This window comes from Sorex araneus, chromosome X (assembly GCF_027595985.1).
Source record: "Sorex araneus isolate mSorAra2 chromosome X, mSorAra2.pri, whole genome shotgun sequence".
Classification (NCBI taxonomy): Eukaryota; Metazoa; Chordata; class Mammalia; order Eulipotyphla; family Soricidae; genus Sorex; species Sorex araneus.
The window spans coordinates 128,632,651-128,654,417 of NC_073313.1; the positions used below are offsets into that span (position 1 = coordinate 128,632,651).

The 21,767-nt window shown below is 36.2% G+C and overlaps 1 protein-coding gene across 1 annotated transcript in view; it reads right to left on the reverse strand.

Annotated features, from left to right (window-relative positions):
- The window catches only part of DIAPH2 (diaphanous related formin 2), a 724,307-nt gene that overhangs the window by 443,606 nt on the left and 258,934 nt on the right, over positions 1–21,767 (reverse strand). Inside the window, exons 15-18 of the mRNA XM_055121637.1 lie at positions 19,309–19,373; positions 16,135–16,239; positions 8,309–8,635; positions 3,918–4,032 (exon numbers count right to left, since the gene is read on the reverse strand). Of these exons, the coding sequence (XP_054977612.1) occupies positions 3,918–4,032; positions 8,309–8,635; positions 16,135–16,239; positions 19,309–19,373 (612 nt within the window). The remainder of the gene's footprint in view (positions 1–3,917; positions 4,033–8,308; positions 8,636–16,134; positions 16,240–19,308; positions 19,374–21,767) is intronic.

Consider the following 21,767-nt stretch of genomic DNA (forward strand, 5'->3'; position numbering starts at 1 on the left):
GTCCAAATGAAACTGTAGAAACAACAAGAGTTTAGGCATATGTAAATGACAAGGAATAGAATTTGGATACTGATGGATATTAATCCGAAGTGTTTTAGGCTTCATTAGCGAACTGCCCCTGTTCTTCCTCCCGAGAGAAAGGTCAAGGTGCTCTGATGAACACTCCTAATACCCCACGTTTCTCTTTAACCTTTCCTTTGTGCTGTACCTCTCACTCCATTACCTCCTACATTCCCCAAATCAGGCTTGCTTACTTTTAAAGACAAACCTGGTGATTCGGGATTTTGAATTTGTACGGAATTATTTGCTTTCTGCTATACTCTATGACATTTTCAATTATACTATAGAGCAATGTTCTTACATCAAACACAGAAAATACCATTAACGCTATGCTCCTAATATATGGACGTTGAATAGCTCTGAAATATATCTACTCCTGAGGACCTGTCATAATTCCCTGACTCAGGGTTTGGTCACTGTAGTTCTAAATACACAAAAAACTCGTTCGTTCGCTCCTAAGGACCTCTGCATAGACCAGGGAAAGCAGCAGCACTTCTGGAACAGTCTAGATATCATAAAGCATGGTACTGATAGAAGCCATAATGACCAAAAAGACAGGACCCCTTGGCATAAGAAAATATTTCATTTTTCAATAACATTCAATCTCAAAAATATTACATACCGCTCAGTAACAGAGGTCATTCTAAACAATTCTTGGGAAATGCATTGCCCACAGCAGTAAATTTGTACACCAGCTTGCATGTTAATATTTTAAACCATTTAATTATTTAATTTTACCAGTTACTATGGATTAACATTGGTCTGTCCTTTCTGCTTTACCACAGGGAACTAAGGTTTATTTGGTTACTCCCATTACTCTCTGTGCTTATTTGTAACCTCTTTCTTTGTGCTCTGCTTCCCCAAGATGACAATAAACTTTATCTCCTATTCAGACTCTGTTAACTTGTAAATATTGTTTTTCTCTTCTCCAAAAGTCCTTTGCATAGTTAATTCTGAGCAATCTCTGTTTTTTATAGACACAAGAAGACAGTTAATGCTATACTTTTGTAACTTGAGAGGTTAACTGACTCCTAATAATATTCACTCCTGGTCATCTGCCTCAGTTGTCCTTACTTCCTAGTACCCCAAAAGCAGGGTCCCGATGAGGGAATGGATAGACCCAGGGCAAGCTGTGAGCTAACCTGGCACTGAAATGGGTAGACCAAAGTGCCATAAGTACAGAGCATGGTCATGGAAAAATTCTGTCATGATCCACAAAGTAGCAACTAGATTATGACCCTACTAGGGTCCTAATCTGGACTGAGCACTGTAGTCTGGGATATATAGCAAGATGTCCCCAAGAGGGCCACTCTACAAGCGTAATGTAACCCTTACTGTATCCATACAGAATAACTAAGATTAAGAAGTAGAATTAAGGGGGCTGGAGCGAAAGCACACTGGGGAAGGTGTTTGCCTTGCACGTGGCTCACCCGAGTTCGATTCCCAGCATCCCATATGTTCCCCCCCCCCCCCGCGCACCACCAGGAGTAATTCCTTAGTGCAAAGCCAGGAGTAGCCCCTGTGCATTGAAGGGTGTGACCCAAAAAATGAATAATTAAATAAAATTTTTTTAAAAAGAAGAAGTAGAATGAAGATGTTAATTAAGTTATTGGACTAAGGAAAGGAGAAAAACACCCTAGGTGGTAATTTGCCCTTGAGCCCTATGCCCTGGCTGCAGGAGATCAGGAAAGGCTTTCACATGTGGATTGTGCTGCCAGACATGGGTGTGTGGTTGCTACCCCAATGAGTGGGAGTTGGCCAGAGTGTAGAGAGAGACCAGGGCAGAGATCAGAGAGAGGAGCAAGGGAGACAGGAGGAGATGTGAATGAGGGGCAGTGTGAGCCTGGAATGGAGAGTTTAGTGAGACTGGAACAAGCACATGGGGAAAACGGTATAAACAGCAACTGATCAGCCTGGACCTCGTCTCCTCCTTCGTGTGCCTGTGGCATCGGCTGCCCCAAGTGGGGAAGTGGCACGAGAACACTGAGCACAGACAATGAGAGAGAGCCGCAGGATTCCTAGTCGGAATTTGTAGTTGCCAGGTGATAACAGAAGTTACCATCACCAGAAGCTATGAATTTATCAAAATATTACTTGTTGTAACTAGTAAGAATAAGTCTAATACTACATGTGTTCTAGCTGCCTACATCTATGGAGTAAGAAAATAATCTTGTTTTAAATCACTAAATGGCAGAAAATATATAGAAAAGCAAGTGAGTGGGGAATATTTTCAGATCTTTTCAAAGATAACAACAATGAATTTTAATATAAGAACAAATATTCAAGAAATAGGCATTATGTGACCACCAACTTCAAGCAACTCTAGTACTTACTAAATTGACAATGCTTGCACACAAGAAAACATTAACAGATGTGCATTTCTTAAAACACTCAAAAATACACTGATTCCTGATTATAAGTAATTATTAATGTGATTAATTATTCATAATGTACTCTATGAATATGAAGAATCATCATGAAAAGCCAATGAAGCAAGCTATTGTAATTATTCATGTTTAAAATATTTTACACAGGCACTCATCACACAAAATGCCCAGGCAAGGCAGCAGAAACTCCACGTTGAGCCCACGGAGTAATTATAAATAATAAGCTATGGGGGAGAGTCTATGAGCAATAAATCATAACTGCATGACAAAAAAACTAAAATCTCTTTTAAAAATGGGATGGAAAAATTAAGTATGTTGCATATGAATGTAAAGGATAAATATCTAACTGTACTAAAAAATCAAAATAGAACAAAGACTCAGAACTTAAAACCATAAAGACACAAGGAAGGAATTACATGAGACATTTCATGATAATCTTAGACATGTCCTTACGGACACAAAGTACAAATGAAAGGAATGAAAATAAAACTAGAAGTTCAACAAGTAAGACAAATTTGTACAGCAAAAGAAAATGAGAGCTGAGTGCAAGTACAGACCACTGAATTAATCTAATACTTTCATACTGTAACTCAAAAAAGGGGTCAATAGATGAGGTATAAGAGTAACTTATGAAACACAGAAACAAATGAAAATTTCAATGAAACTGTGTGCAGATTTGCCACTCCCTACCCGGACGAGGCCCCAAGTCCCGGCCATTGAATGGCTCCTCTGGCTCCTGAATGGTCATGATCCCAGAGGCACACAAACCAATCTCAGAACCCAGAAGCTTTTGGCAGAAATCCCTCCAGACTTATTACTAAAATATCAGAAATCCAAAATCGCGTGACCGCTTACTGTTAATGTTAATGATGTTAATGTTAAATACCAAAAATTCACAAAAAAAAACTGAGAATGAAATTGTTAAATGCTTCATAGTAATTTACAAATCTAAACATAAACATATTATAAAATGAGAATGATATACATGTTTTTATGGAATTTAATACAGTGTGCTAATAAAGTAAACAATAAAATTCTCTATGAAAATAAATTGATAAGGAGTACATGAGGAAAGTAATAAATACAATGGTACCAATCCAATCTTAGCTAAATTTCATGAGAACTAAAGACATTAATATTTTGTTAATTTTTTCTTATTATGTAAATCAACAAACTCAGAGCCTATATTTTTCAATAAAAATTATTTCAAAAGAGAGGTAAAAATCAACATGATAAAAATAAATGATGAATATTTTTATATTCTTTTTCTTAGAAATAAATGCAAAATATAGTAAAAACAACAAAAAGTTATATTCTAGCTACTGAGTAAAATGAAATTCTTAATCAAAAAACGAATCATCTTTACTCTACATACAGTAAAGGTGATGTATGCACATATTCCTAGATATTTTTGGCAAACAGCTTCATTCAAGGTTTAAATAGTGAATTATTGTAAAAAAAGAAATGTACCTTTAATCTGGGTAGCAAAATTCAATGCCAATTTTGCAAAGAGATCTGGATTTTCAAATTTCTCTTCCTTTACTTTTAACCAAAAACAGTTTTCAGACAATTCTTTGGGTTCAATCTGAAATAAATAAGAAAGATTTCTGAACACCTTATATTTTTCAAAGGATTCAGTTAAAGTAAGTATGAATAACAGTTACTCTATTCAGTTATCCAGAAAATCAATTTCAAAATCAAAAAATTGCCTTTATACAAAGAAATTTTCATTGAGAAAATAAAAATTCTATTCCTGTAACGAAACAGCAAATGATAGTTGGCCATACTGCAAGTCATATCTTTAAATCTACTGGAAAGACTTGTTAAAAAAGTAACAAAAGAGCTTCTACTTGACCTAAGAATTCCATTTATTGGCATTAATTCTAAACAACACAAAAAGGCAGTCAAAAAGATATATGCCCACCTAAGACTATTTTTGCTTTTAATACAATAGACTTTATATGAAAATTATCCAAAATTTCAACAAGTGGTATATATATGTTTATATATATGTGTGTTTAAATTATATGTATATATATACATACATACATACATACATATATAATGGAATACTAAGCAGCCATGAAGAATGATGAAATCATGCAGTTCAAGGCAATTTGGATGAAACCGGAGGATGTCATATGAAATGAAAGAAGAGGGACAAGTATAAATTCAAGATGTTTTAAAGTAAGCTCTGGTTGGAGGACCCACTTGGGAGAGGAGATACGTGCTGAAAGTAGACTATAGATTGAACACGATGGCTACTCAATACCCCTACTGCGAACCACAACACCCAAAAGGAGAGAGAGAGAGAGAGAGAGAGAGAGAGAGAGAGAGAGAGAGAGAGAGAGAGAGAGAGAACAAGAGGGATATTCCCTGCCACAGAGGTGGGGGAGGGGGGTCAGGGGGAGGGGGGAATGGGATTGGGAGGTGGGAGGGATACTGGGTTCACTGGTGGTGGAATATGGACACTGGTAGAGGGAGGGGTGCTCGAACATTGTATGAGGGAAACACAAAGTATGAAAATGCGTAAATCTGTTACTGTACCCTCATGGTGACTCACTAATTAATTAAAAAGAAAAAAGAAAGATTTCACTGCGGCGGATGGCCAAAATAAATAAATAAATAAATAAAATTCAAGATGTTTAACATATCTAATCTATAGCAAGACAAGAGGGTCCATATTGATATATGGGCTAACCCCGTGGACTTTGGAAGAAATGAGAATGTCAAAGAAAGGAGGGAATGGACAGGACCACGGTGGTTAGAGAGAGTAGGCAGCCTGGAAGACATGCGAGCAATGATAAAGAAAGTGGGAGATTATATATACTGGAACATTATGTACATGTTGGTACATAAAAGTATAATTAAATTCTAAGGTAAAAATTAAAAGTATATTATAGTCGTAAACACATATAATTGGGCCAAAACATTCTGGATATTATATATTGGTATAGTTTAACTAATAAAAATAACCATATTTTAACGTTATTTATACCTCCAGTAAAACTGACTTGTCATTCATTCTATGCAAACCAATTTATTGTACTGCCATTGTCATATTATCACTTCAAATATATTCTTGGATCTTTCACTTACCTTGCTAATGGACAAGATAATATTTTATTAAAAGAGTAGTTCCTACTGATAAACAATAACCATGTCAATCTTAAAAAAAAGTTTTTAATACGATGGACTAATTGGCAAAAACAAATCAAAATAATATTTCAATAAATTTTAAAAGATCATAATAACATGAAATTAGATCATGCACTGCAGAATACTACTTTAATAGCAATTGTTAAATCCTTTAGATTTAGAGACAAAAATTCTCTTCTTTTTTGGTTACTACTGTTTGTTTTTGTGCCATATCTGGAAGCTCTCAAAATCAATTTTTGGTACAGTAAGAGGGGTAAAAACATTCCCAAGTTGCCCCTTTGGATCCGGCTGCGGAGCGAGCATGAGGGAAGAGCCCAAGGGAGCGCCCTTGGACTCCAGGCAGCCCACTGAACTAATTCCGGCATGGGACCAGAGACGGTGCGCTGAAACAGTGGGACCCGGGCATCCCCCAATTCTTTTAACCTCTCTCTCTCTCAACTCCTCCCTCCTGAGCACAGCGCAGGACTTCTCCATCTTATGAGCACCATAAAAGGGTAAAAGTTTGTAGTGATGTTATTTCTGGTTGTACTTTCCCTAGACTTTATACAGAAACCCAAAACCGCGCGGCCGCGACCTAATGTCATCTTAGCATCAGCAATATGTAATGGTTCGCTTTTAATGGGTCGGACTTTTGTGGGAGATCCTAACAAGAATAGTAAGTCTGTTGCTGAAATATTGAAGGCAATCAAAACGGTAGCCATCTCTCTAGACTAAACTAAGCTATATCCCCACGCCAGCTGAGAAGAAATTTTCTTCTTTCTCGGGAAGAAACGCGGCGTGTCGTCAACTACAGTGTGATGTCCATTAAGCAAACAGACCTGGTGGCGTGGGAATGGGATATAAGGGGAAAAATTATGTACATGGAACAGTGGGACGCTGGTGGAATCTCGAGCCGGAGCCGATACCAGCGCAAGACCTTCGGTTCCAGAAACTGCTTCCAGACACTCTACTAGTCTATCAACTAAGCCAGAGCCCCACGCCTGCTGATGACGGGAAATAACCATCCTTTTCGTTTTTTTTTTCCCTTGTCAGGCAGCGTGGCGATTACTAAACAGGCGTGAACTCGGTGGCGCGGGGCAAGGGGGAAAAAGAAAAGTTATGTAACAAACAGCGGGACTTAATATCTCTATATTATTAGCAGTGGAGAACTATCAAATGCCTCCTTGGCAATAGGACTACTTTTCTTTTTTGGGGGAAACCCCAACAACGGTAGTGAGTTGTGTGTTGAAACATGGAATGTAATCGAGATAAGGCAAAAACGAAGTGAAACTTATCAAGTACAAGGGTGGGGACTGGGGAGGTGGGAGGGGGCGGCAGGTATACTGGGGGGGTTGGTGATGGAGGATGGGCACTGGTGAAGGGAAGGGTGTTTGAGAATTGTATAACCGACATAATCCTGAGAACTATGTAACCCTCCACATGGTGATTCAATAAAATTAAAAAAAAAAAAAACATTCCCAAGTAACACAAATAACTAAGGCAGCAGATTTCAGTTAGACATTATATATATATATATATATATATATATATGTATATAATGTTTATACATATATGCATAATATTATCATATATATGAATATACCTCTCAGAGAGCTCAGAGAGCCCGGCAAGTTACCAAGAGTATCCCACCTGCACTGGCAGAGCGTGGCGTATACGATATGCCAAAAACAGTAATGATAGGTCTCATTCCCCTGACCCTGAAAGAGCCTCCAATAGTTGGAGAAGAAAAGTAAGCAGTGGCTGCTAAAATCTCAGGACTGGAAGGAATAGAGACATTCTAGGTACACCCTCGAATAAATCCATGAACAAAGGGATAACAGTGATAGAGTGATACATATATATGTGTATGTGTGTGTGTGTGGTGTGTGTGTGGTTTTATGAATTCCAAAAGATATAAGGTAAACTAGGATAAAGGATTCAAAATTACTTTTCATCAGGGGTGTATATTTTCAATATTCTATGATTGCACTTTCAATCTGATTATCTTTATGACTTCTACATTAATTTCAAGTTATCCATCAAATTTCCAATTACCTAGGTATATTAAGATTAAGAAAGAATACAACATGGTGAACTCACAAGGTAAAACAAAGATTGGCAACTAGGATGCTTGTCTTGCATGTAGCCTACAGATTCCGATGTCATTCCAGGTACCATATTTGGCACCCCATGTACCCCCAGGAGTGATATCTAAGCAAAAACCCAGGAGTAAGCACTGAGCACAGTCAAGTATGACCACAAAAATCATACAACTGAAAAAAAAAGGACACAGCCGGCATACTTCAGTGCATCAATGGCCATGATTAAGAGACTCACAAATGAATCTCAGAACAGAGAGGCACACTACAGAGATGCCTCTGGCCTCCAAATACTAAAAATTGTCAGAATCCAGGAGTGCACCATCTCATACTATTCATAACAAGCAACACACAATAAATGATTTAGCATCTGCCAATTGGGTGGGCTTGGGTGGTGGTGGGAAAACAATGGTGGTAGGAAGGTGTAATGGTCGTGGGATTGGCGTTGAAACAGTGAATGTAAATAATTATTGTGAACAACTTTATGCAAATACTAGTTTTTTAAAAAGTATAATACTTATAAGTAGCAAGTGCAATTATCACCTGATTTGTCAACGAGGCTAAATACTAAATACAACTACCTAGCACCAACACCACCCCCACCTCCTCCAATCACAGTGATACCTTGGACCAATTGATTCTCTTCATGGAAACCTCAGGTCTATATAATTTCTTCTGCTTCATTCCGTAAGGCAGGTCAAGTGGAGCTCCTGGGGGAGGAGGAACACCTCCTAGAGGAGGCGGTAGAGGAGGACCCCCGAGCAAAGGCGGTGGTGGTGGTATACTCCCCATTCCAGGCAAGGGAGGGGGAGGGGGAGGAGGAACGCCTCCAGGAAGAGGTGGTGGAGGTGGAGGTGGTGGTGGAGGTGGTGGAGCTGGGCCGCCACTGGGCAATGGAGGTGGTGGAGGAGGAGGGGCCGGAATTCCTGATGCACCTGAAAGGCCATGTCCCTGCAATAGAAATGATCATATATTTAAATGCCACTAATAAAATAGAGCAATAAAGAAAGCGGTTTAAAAAGTTGTGGGGTTTTTTGAGATTACATATATTTAATTTAATGATGTATAAGAGTTAAACAACATAGGCAAAGAACATGTAGGTTTTGAAACATTATAAACTTGATCAGTGATTACCTCTCCTTACAACTCATGGTAGGAAACTTGTGATACTCAGAGATTATGTTGACTATTTCTAAAAATTATCAATTACCTTTAATACACACAAATTCAATTACAACATTCTGCAGATTACCTGAATCTAGTAGATTAGGAAGTATAAATATCAGAGTATAAAATGTATCAAATATACAATGTTCTAGTAAAATTTACTGTGGAAACATATTTATAGCTTTGATTAACATGGAGGCGAGTTACTTTTAGTACAAAAAACATTTGATAATGTGATTCAAATATGAATGGAGTTCATCTCACACTTAAAGGGATCCTATTTCCATTATCTTAGTACCTCATTATGAATAGGTATCATTTGCCATTAAGGAAATTCACAAAGATGAATTAATAAGAGAGTATTATTTCTACTACCAGAAAACAACAAGTTGCATAATGATAGAAGACAGATGAATATTATCATATTTTATATTTTTATTAATCTGTATTATTTCATTAAACCAGTCGGAGCAAAAACACAGCAGGTAGGAAATTTGCCTTGCACATGCCGATCTGGGTTTGATTCCTCCAACCCTCACGGAGAGCCCGGCAAGGTACGGAGAGTACCTCGCCCACAGAGCAGAGCCTGGCAAGCTCCCCGTGGCTTATTCAATATGCCAAAAACAGTAGCAACAAGTCTCACAATGGAGAGGTTACTGCTGCCCGCTCAAAGAAATCGATGAGCAACGGGATGACAGTGATGATGATGATTTCATTAAACAAATATTTATCATAACGCTTCAATTGCTAGAGAACATTAAGATAACAATGAAGTGATTTTCTGTTATTTTTCTTAAGAAACTCCTAACAGAGGCCTCTATCTCTACCTCAGTGATTGATCACTTCCCTATTAATTTTGAAGTCAATGACAAAATACCAAGGATATACAATACACTAATACAATTCTATAACAAACAAAACCTCCAACCCCATCAAAATATGGGGAGAAGAAATGAACGGAAGTTTCCTCAGAAAAAGAAATAAAAATGGCAAGGAGGCACATAAAAAATGTTCCACATCACTAGTTATCAGGGAGATGCAAATCAAAAAAACAATAAGATATCATTTCACACAACAGAGACTGGCACACATTCAAAAGAACAAAAACAACTAGTGCTGGTGTGGATATGGGGAAAAAGAGACGCTCTTTCACTGTTGGTGTGAATGCTTACTTGTACAGCCTTTTTGGAAAACAATGTGAACATTCTTTCAAAAGCTAGAAATTGAGCTTCCTTATGACCCCGCAATACTACATCTGGGAATATATCCCAAGGATGCAAAAAAGCACAGTAGAAAAGACAACTACCCAAATGTTCATTGCAGCAATGTTCACAATAGCCAAAATCTGGAAACAACCCAAATGCCATAGAACAAATGACTGGTTAAAGAAACTTTGGAACATCTATACAATGGAATATTATGCAGTTGTTAGGAGAGATGAAGTCAGGAAATTTGCATATATGGAAAGACATGGAGAATATCATGCTAAGTGAAATGAGTCAGAAAAAGAGGGACAGACATAGAAGGACTGCACTCATTTGTGGAGTATTTTAAAATAACATCACATGAGGCTGATATCGAAAGACAGTAGATACAAGGGCCAGGAGTACTGTCCCATAGCTGGAAGGCTGCTTCATGAGCAGAGGGGTGAAGGCAGATGGACTAGTGAATGGATCACTAAGAAAATGATGGCTGAAGGAATCAGTCAGGATGGGAGATGCATGCTGAAAGTAGATAATGGAACAAACATGATGACCTCTCAGTGTCTGTGTTGTAAGCCATAATGCTCAAAATTAGAGAGAGAGTATGGGGAATATTGTCAGTCATGCAGGCAGGGGAAGGGTGGGAAAGGAGTGGTATACCCGGGATATCGGTGGTGGGGAATGTGCACTGATGGTGGGATGGGCGTTTGATCATCACACAGTGATTCAATAATTTTTTTTAAATAGCATTCCATGATGTCAAGGAAAAGATACTGATAAGACAATATATGTATTACTGTCTGTAATTGATGGGAATTATTTTTTGCTTCACTGAGATAATTTTTAATAAAGACAAGTCAATGTAAACATATTATTTTAAATTATGTAAAAACATTAACAGTCTAGTTCTTGAAGCTATATTGGTTTTCAGCATATGTAGAATTCAGTTGTACAGTTTCTCATTCTAGCAATATAAGTGTATATTTATACATATATACGTATATACAATATGCATACTTCCACACACCTTTATAAACAAATCTAACACGAAATGCCCAGTCACCAACAAAAATCAAGCAACTAATCCCCTCCACTAGTTTCACCCTTCTCCTCAGTTAATTTAGTGATTCAATAAAATTTTAAAAAAATCACTGATCTCCAAAGCAGTGGAAATTAATAAATCAAGTAAAGATGATTAAAGATGTTCAATTGCATAGTCATAAGTTCTGTGGTTTTAGAGGTGAACTTTATGTAGTATAAATAATGAATCATAATGATTTACAATCAATTAACACCTGAAACTTATAAGAGAAAAAACTAATGATAAGGCATAGACACAATGATCAAAAGTTTTCTCAAAGCTGGAGCGATAGTACAGTGGGTAGAGCATTTGCCTTGCACGTGGCCAACCTGGGTTCAATCCCGGGCATCCTATATGGTGCCCCAAGCACTGCCAGGAGTAATTCCTGAATGCAGAGCCAGGAATAACCCGAGCATCGCTGAGTGTGATCCAAAAACCAAAAAAATTAACAAATTTAAAAAATTTTTCTCATAAGATTTTGTGCACATTTTGTGGCCTATAATGAAACAAAGCAAGGGATTAGAAAATCCCCAAGGGAAATAAAACCTGTGATGCTGCAATGAGAACCTCTGAGCTGAAGCTTTAAGAGTGGGGGCAAAAAGTAAAGAGTAGGGGGCAGGAGGAATATCACAGCGGTTAGGGCATGTGCCTTGCATGCAGCCGACCCAGGTTCGATTCCCAGCATCCCATATGGTCCCCTGAGTACCAGAAGGAGTGATTCCTGAGTGCATGAGCCAGGAATAACCCCTGTGCATCGCAGGGTGTGACCCAAAAAGCAAAGAAAAAAAAAGTACAGAGTATGGGGGAAATTGTCTGCCATAGATGCAAGGGAAGGGCTGGAAAGAGGGAGGGTATACTGTGGATATTGGTCGTGGAGAATGTGCACTGGTACATGGAAGGGTGCCTGATTATTATATGACTGAAACTCAATCATGAAAGCTTAGTAACTGTATCTCACGGTGATTCAATTAAAAAAAAAAGAATGGGGTAAAGCATTTATATGCTTAACAAATAACAATCCTTTAATAAGGAACAAAAAAGTAGAGCATAAGAATAAGAAAAAGTACTATTATTTGTATATCTATGGTGATGGTCTGGAACCCATGGTCTCAAATTTTTCTGTTAGGTGGCCTAATGCTGAATTATATTACTAGAACCAAAATTATTTCAGTTGCATTTTACTTTAGCAAGTAAATTTCTTCTTCAAGAAAATACTGATGAACTTTTGAATTTTTTGAAGACTTCAAGAAATTAGTTATTTCCTCTCATAAATATTGTTTATAAATGTCTTTAGTAAGAAATTTGAAAGGCAAAATATCTTCCATTTGTGATTAATAGACATCAAAATAAAATAGTAACTATAAATAAACTGGTCAAATTTGCCTCTATTAAATCATCTTCATGATATCAAATTAGAGAAACAATGAAAATACTACTTAAAATAGAAATTTAATTACATTACATAATTATTAAAATATAAAAGAAGAATTGATTCCATTTAAATTAAGTGCTACCAGTCTCTAAAAATCAAATTTAGAAGCACTTGCTTTCTTCTTATGAAAAATTAGTAATAGAACTATGAAGTTAGGCACTAAGCAATGAATATGGCAAATAAATCATTCACTATTTTACATAATTTAGGTGTACTAGAAAGTGCTGTGTTATGGATCAGCTAATTTAGCAATAAATAAGCGACTCACTAAATGTAAAGGCCTTGTTCTAGGTGCAGTAGAGTGTTGAATAAGAATAATACATTGAGGCTGTCTTCAATCTACTTTTATGCTCCAGTAGAAGAAATACATCAGGAACAGAGATATGAAATGACTGAGCTAAAAAAATGACACAGGAGTTCAGAAAAAAATCTCCAACGGGGATTTTGAAAAAGACTTCCAAAAAACATTTTATTAAATTCATCCTCTTAAAGGTTATAATTCAGAGGTAAGGGTGAGCACAGGAGGGCAGTTTTGACCAAGAATAATATAAGTTGGAGTGTCTCAACTAAGTTCCGTGAAAATTACTATTTTCAGGAAAATTTATATGTTTTCCAAGATGAACAGTTCTGTGGTTAAATGAGTTCAGAAAAACGATGAAAAGAGTTTCAGGTTTCATCAAAGTAAGATATCTAAGACCTATTAATATGCTAATGATCATTACTAATTTCCAAGAGTATATCAAGTATGCCCAATTTACTGGACTATAAGATGCTTTCTGCATGAAAAAAAAGTGCTAACATCTCTTAAATACCTAGGAAATTCTGATAGAATAAAAGTGCAAGAGACAGTAATCTTTATGTGATGGGAATAAATGTGACAGCTATAAGAGAAATCACAGTGAAGGGAGCAATCAGAGATGAAACTGCAGAAGAGGATAAAGTAGTCCATAATAGAAAGTCTTCAAATGTCTAGTAAGTAGATACACATTATCTTATTTAAATTCAGTTGTATTTAGTCCCGAGTGCAATGGTTAACGAGCACAGGACACATTAAACCCTCTCATGACAATAATCAGGAGTATTTATTTGTCTCATAGCTACAGTGCACAGGGAACATGAGGTGGATAGGATTAAACCTGGTTCAGCGCACAGGCCAGGCAATCTGTACAATCTCTCTTGCCACAGGGACAGTGTTTTTAAGAAGATAAATTATGTACTAATACGAAGGATTTTTTGATGAAGACAAGATAATAGGGAGAAAGGATAGAAAACAACTACTATACTCTCGGGAGGGGCTAGGAAAATAGCACTAAGGATTCTGGGTTTTGATAGAAGGAAAAATAAAGTCAGAAAAAGAACTGTTTTCTTCCCTTTGCTTCCCCTTGACTGTTGCAGTGACTTGGGGTCACACACACATGCACTTGGTTATGGTGCTTTGAATACTTGCCCATGCCCATTTTTGCTGTGGTGGTGGTGGTGGTGGTGGTGGTGGTGGAGGTGGAGGTTTTTACAAACATACTCACCAGGGGTCATACTCTTTAGCTATGAGTCTCAAGAATATACTGGTTGCAGTGCTCACAGGAGTCACTGTGACACATAGATTTTGCTGTGGGAGCACTAGGATAGCAGAGAGCAGAATTACAGTAACAACCACACGTAGTGGTCTTATATCTGAAGGTACGCAGTTTTTGCCACTGACACATCCTAGGCCCTTAAAAAATTGATCTATGTGTGTGTGTTGTGGGGGAGAGGCAGGGGTAAGGCAATGAAAATTACTGTTTTGCTTGCAAAAAAATTGTACTAAAATCTAAACAAGGAGGCCACGATGGAGTGAAATAAAATAAAAACATAACATACAATGGACTTCATTTTAAAAAACAACATGACATTACCATGCTGTAAGCTAATGAAGTGCTAGATAGGTAAAAAAATTAGGAGATTTGACAAGAGTGAAAAATGAGACTTGAATTCATAATGAATGAGTTATCGGACCAAGTACATGCAGAAAGAAAGAGCAGAACACTAACTAGGAAATTTTAGCACCTAGAGTGATAAAGAAACAGAAAACAATATCTAGTCATCAGAGAAATTAAGAGAAAAGTTAGAAAATACAAAAGATGAAGGGATTAGTCAAAACAAATGATCTGATAGGATAAGTAAGTAGAATAGGCTCTGGGTAGAAAGAGGCACAACTTTGGGTAATAGGGAATTCACAGAGGACTTAAATTCATTTCCAATACACTGGTATAATGGGGCAGGAGAGATACACACTACAGCTAGTACAACACTTGCCTTACACGTGGCCAAATCTGATTCAATCCCCAGTCCCTCATAGGATCCCCAGGGTCAAAACAAGAATGATACCTGAGCATAGAGTCAAAAGTTGGCCCTGAGCACAGTGGTGTGTTTCCACCACCCGAACCACACACACACCACGCACACACACACACACACACAAATTTGACTAAAATACAAAAGACCATCTATGCTAAAAGAACACCTTCCATTTTTAACTTTAATTTAAACGTGATAATTTTTCGGTACATATGGTATAAACCATAATGCCCAAAAGGCAAAAGAAAGACAGAGAGACAGAGATAAATGCATACAGAGATAGAAGACGGGGGAGGAAGAGGGAGAGGGGGAGGGAAGAGGGAGTGAAAGAAAATTACCTGCCATAGAGGTAGGTTATGGAGGGGGTATGTAAGGGAAACTGCAAACCTTGGCATTGGTGGTGGAAAATGTACACTGGTGAAGGGATGGGTGATGGAACATTATACGATTAAAGCCCAATCATGGACAGCTTTGTAACTGTGTATATCACTGTAACTTATTTATAAAAATAAAAAAATTAAAAATTAATTTTAACAAGACTGTGTTGAGATATTAATCAGTTCCAAAGCTTAAATTTCTTTTGATACCCTACAATGAGCTATATATAGGAGCTTTTCTACATCTAAAATATAAATGAAAAATTAAAGTCTATGTTTTGAAATTTTGGGTGTTCAAGATTTAAAGATTCCTGGAAAATTCTGTTAATATTTAAAATAAATGAGTATTTCCAAATATTTTTAAAGAAAAAAATCAGAACAATTACTATGCATTTAATTTTATAAATTATGAGAAAAAATTAATTCAAGGACAGTTTAATGTGTATAGCATTTATTATGCATTAAAAATACCCAGGATGGTGCTGGAGCAATAGCACATAGGGTAGGGCATTTGCCTGGGACGCTGCTAACTCGAGTTTGATTCCCATCATCCCATATGGTACCCTGGGCATTGACAGGAGTAATTCCTGAGTGCAGACCGAGGAGTAACCCTTATACATCACCGGGGGTGACCCAAAAAGAAAAAAAAATGCCCAGGAAAGTCTGAGTAACCAAAACCCTCATTTTAATCCAAAGACAAAACTGCTCGAACTGCTTCAGGAAAAACTTTAAGAATTATTTTAAATAAGATATTTTGCCCCAAAGTCCTAGGTCATTAACATTCTGCCATATATTTTAGGAGGAAATTTTCTATCTTCAAATTCATTGGTAATGTGACACATTTCTTGTTTCATTACCTGGGTTCGAAGTTGGCTGATTTCTGTTTCAAGCTCTTTGATTTTTTCTTCTCTCTTTTGAAGTTCTGCTTGAGCTTCCTGTCGAGCTGTGAATTCTTCATCAAACTGCAATGATTAACACCTTAAGTATACTTAATTATAGTTTAAAGGAGGTTTTAAACATTAAAGATTAATTAAGTAAGTCGAGTGTGCTTGGTTCACTGAATTCCCAAGTCACTCAAAAAAAAAAAAAAAAACTGAAGTAAAGAGAAAATGTACATCTAACCAAATTAAACTCATTTCCTCTTTGAAAAGGAGAAAGAATAAAATTTGGCCATTCGATTACAAAGATTTCTTTCACATATGATCAATTGTTTTATTATTACTGAAAAAAATCAATGAGATATTACTAATTAACTAACATTAACACATTAAGTTGACTAAATTAGAGAACAAAACCTAACCATTAGTCTTTAAGTAAGTTAAGTCCTTATCTATATATAATCTTGAAAAGAATTTTAGAATTTTCCTCTGAAATCTAAATTTAAATATCTGTGAAAAGACCACTTACAATGGATTTGATTTAAAAGACAGTAGGACCTTCGGGAGCTCTCAGATTATGCATGTTAAGCATCTAGTATTCTCAAATTATGCATATTAACCAAATTAAAATGTGTTTATTACAATCTTCATTGTCTAGCATTGAAAAGTGTTGCTCCATGGACTCCTCTGTTAGGATGTTGTGACGCTATTCTCCTTCAGAGGGCTCGCCAAACAAAACACTTGCATCAGATATTACAAGAAGGAAAAGGAGAGCCTGGAATGACAAAGTACTATCCCATAGAGACTGCTTAAATAATGAATATGCATTTTCTGCATTTTGCCTAGGAAGACTTTCCTCAGTCTGAATATGAGCAGGTCCGAAGCATAATTTGTGTGAAAACTGCTTGTGACTAGCTTGGGACTAGAACAATTTATTTGTTCTTTATTGCTAGTGTGTTATCAAGATTTAGCATTGTATATATTACTTGTTTCCGAAAGTGCTGTATCTTACTATCTAGAATTGTCTTTAGAATTTGTAGAGAAAAAATTAAGTAGGTACACGATCATAATTCATAATCCTAGATTTGACCTTCATAAATTTTAATGTACCATTCTTATATAAGGCTAAAGAAATGTGGACAAGCAAATTATAGTAATAGTTGCCTGAAATACTACATAATTGTTTTATTCAGTATCACTAAATTATTTAGAAACTTCCCATGGACATTGGTCCAAGTCTTCTGTAATCTCCTTAAATGTCAGAACTTCACAAGATCCTTTGTCAGTCTTATTCTCTTCTTCACTAAGAAGTTGGAGGCGCATCAGTATAACCTTATTTAAATGTATTATCAGATATGCTACGAATTCCTTGAAACTATATTCCCAAGTTAACCCCAACATTTAGCTTTGCCTGTATGCTTCGTAAACGATGGTATCTATTTGAAGAAGGGATATATTATACTTGACTGCTATTTAAAATTAACTTAATGTATAAAGACAAACTGTGAATCATAGAAGAGATACATAAGCTATAAGACTTCTTATAAAGACACTAAACTTACCCTCTCATTAATGATGAATAAACTAAGATCTAAAACTTATATAGCTTACTTAAAATCACAGCTAATTAGTCAGAAAGCTGAGATCAGACCTCACAACTACTGTTACTTATTCTAGCACTTTCTAAAAAACTATTTTCGACGACGAGTTAAAATAACTCAGAATAACAAGAGATAGATAATCACTGGAATATCATACATGTTTTCATTGTAAATATTGGAAATAATAAAATTTGTTAAACACAGAAATCTCATTTTTTAATTATTTCACATAGCTGTTTTACATAATTGCTACTTAGGAAATATAATTTCCAGTTGGATCACCAAAAAATGCTCAGGTATTTTGCTGTCTAATCATAGTAACATTGAAATATCAATGGAAAATCTAGAATTATCATAGGAAAACTATGCTACCTAACAAAAAGTTTATGTGAGTAATAAGGTCTATTACTCAAAAAGTGAACAATTTCTTTCACTACAAAAACTGACAGCTTCTCACAAACATTTTATGCTTAAACTCTTAAAATCTATTCTAGTAACTAAGAGAGAAAAGCTATTTCTTCAGATACCCTAAGGAAATTTCAATAACACTTTGTAATTTCTTGAATGATTACAAAGGTGATCATCTAATCTAAAAGATAAATCACAACTTGAAAAAATATATATATATAAACACTATCTTCCTCTCAGAGGCTAAAAACTTTTAGACTTTTAGTTAAGTCCTTCTCCCTGTTACCAAAAAAACTTAATGCTATCAAAAAGCTTCATAAAGTCAACAAGAAAAAGAGTTTTCAGTAGATTATAGTTACAACTTAATCATACGTTCAAGTAAGATGAAAAAGAAAATTTTGCATATCGATAAAATAAAAAATGTTCATTAAGTTACCACTTACAAAAGGCACAGAGAACCTAAAATCCTACCATGTCCACCTGGAATAATAACAATATTTTTAAAATGTCAATTATAAAATTCAAAGAAAGTAAGTTTAAGGAGACGAAGACAGATACAGAAAATAATGTATCATTATGCTTCTATCAATAGCAATGTTTTTCTTAAAGACAACACACAAAATAGTAAATATCTATCTAAAAGACCTCCATGGAGAAATATTATAAGTAAGAAATATAGTACTGGAAAATGTAAATTTTTCTTGATAGCTTCTACCTAAATCAGCCAGAAATTTAATTTCATTTATCACTTTTGTAGCACTGTGGTTTTTCTATAATAAGTTAAAAGGTGGCAAGTAAGGAATGGCAATACCTTGACTTATTAGAATATCTGAGGGGCTGGAGCAATAGCACAGCGGGTAGGACGTTTGCCTTGCACGCAGCTGACCAGGTTCAATTCCCAACATCCCATATGGTCCCCTGAGCACCGCTAGAGGTGACTCCTGAGTGCAGAGCCAGGAGTAACACCTGAGCATCGCCAGGTGTGACCCGAAAAGCAAAAAAAAATAATCTGAAAGTATTCTGAATTTATGTCTGGATATAGAATCCTGAAATATTATGAAATAAAATCATAAATAAACAAGGTATGTTTACGCATTTTCCCTCAATTATTTGGCAACCATGGCTACTAATTTATAAGCCTTACCTTCTTGGAAAACTCCATTGCTTTTTGTTCACTTTCTTCAACTTTTGCCTTGTTCACAAAAGAATCTATTTAAAAGAAGAATAGAAGATACTGTTCATATTCAAGGCAAAAGTTCATGCTATTAGTATTATATCAACTTCAATGAGAGGGAAATTTATCTGCACTATCTCCCAAATATGAAACAAGGCATTTTTCCTTTTCTATACTAATTGAGTTAAATAAAATATTTAAGGTGCAAACCCATATATATATATATGAATAATATTTTTAAGAGGCGAACGGTGTTAACAGAGAAAAGAGTCCAGAGCTTTGGACAATGATGAGGTATAAATGTGATATATCTATGTATTTAAACCATAGAACTATAAATATTGTAAGCAAGAGACCCCATTCACAATAATTAAACTTAAAAATATGCCTGTTAAAAAGACAGACTGTGGTGGGTAGGACAAAAATGAGGTAAGCTGGCACTAGTGTTAGGACTAGCGTTAAGATTAGTGGTGGAACACTATAAACCTAAATCTCTACTGTAGATGCAATAAATCACAGTGCCAAAAAATAACTTTTGGAAAAAATATGGTTTTTAAAATAAACGAATAATAATAGTTCAAAGGTTCATGAGTTATTTAGCAAGTTTTCTAGTCATAGAAAAAAATATTTAGGTCATAATCACAGTAATGATGATGTGTTGCTGAAGCCATAACGGTTTTCTGATGTTGAAAAATCACTTATAAATTAACCCGTCCATCTCTCCCCACTCAATGTTATGGAAGCAACAGGTCACATTCGTAAGTATCTGAACAAGAGCATACAAAATTTTATCAACTGAATGATAAAATGAGAGCTAAATGTAGAAGGGTAACATCTACACAATGTGACAATCATGATCCATAGTAAATCATAAGCTAATAAAAATATTTTGACTCACAAAAACTCATTACAATATATGAATAGATTACTAAATTTATCAAATTTGGTCAAAAAAGGTATGTAATCCTAGCAATCACCTCAATTTCTAAGACAAGGTAAATTGGCAAAAACTTTCAGAAAACATTTGGCCTCTCAGAGTTCAATCCCTCCTACAGGAATTAACCTTAAGGAAACGGGTGAGGGACTGGGGAACTCAGGAGCATACCTGGGTTAAATACCTGGCACCACATGACCTCCTTAGTATCATTCAGTACAGCTGAAGAGGGGACTGAGAAACATAAGGAATGGCCTAATGGGGTTCCAAGGCCACTAAGGTTGGCCTAGTGCCCCTAGGTACCACAGCCCTCACCATCGCATTGAGCCAGTGGCCTATGGGGTTCAAGAGCACTGCAAGAGACCCAGAACCAAGCACTTCTTGGAAGCACAGGCCCCCAAAACATAAGCAATTATAGACAGAAAGTTGTGAGGACCTTAAAGCAACTTAGAGGTATATAAAAGTATTGGTGAACATAGTTACAATATTCCCTAAAATAATGTAATTTTATGTTGACACTGAGGTATGTTTTGAAGGCTAATTTAGATAATTTTTCAAAATTATCATCATCATCATCATCATCATCATCATCATCATCTCGTTAATCATCGATTTTTTCAAGCAGTCTCAGTAACGTCTCCATTCGTCCTAGCCCTGAGATTTTAGCGGCCACTCTTTACTCATCCTTCCCAACAGTGCCGCACTGGAGGCTCTATCAGGGTTCAGGGAAGGAGACCCATCATTGTTACTGGTTTTGGCATATGAATATGCCACTGGGAGCTTGCCAGGCTCTCCCATAGATACATTAGCTACATATTCCCAATCACTGACCATGGATGGAAAAGCAAAAAAAGGGCCAAATAGTCCAATGGACTGAGAGCATGCTTTCTATGTGGGGGGCCTGGTTCAATCCCTGGGACCGAATGGTCCTCCAACCAGCCAAAATATGCCCAGTGGTTCCCCCAACTAAAAAAAAAATTAAATAAAGAAAAATGAAACAAAAAAGCAACTTGGTGAAGATATCTTTAGCTCTATGTCTCAGACACTCCTACACAATGTACATGCATAACTGTGACAACTAGTGGACCACACACTTCACAGGTAAGAAAACCTAAGGGCCAGAGACGTGGCTCAGCAATCGAACACAAGCATGTCGTGTCTGGGGCCTGTATTTTCATAGTATGGCATTTCATAAAATATTTACATAATATGGCATTGCAAAAATTCATCATAAATATACATGCATATATACATACAACATCATATATACATCATGCATACATACATACATACATACATCATACATAGATAAAAAGGTACTAACAGAAATTAAGTTATGTTGGCGAGGTGCATGTAGCAGAAAAATGATATTGGTGCTTTATTTTATCTTCATATAAGAGTTAGATTGCCCAGCATACATGAGCAATGGTTTTTAAATAAAATAATAATGTAAGATTAAATAATAATAGCTTAAAATTTTATATTACTATGGGAC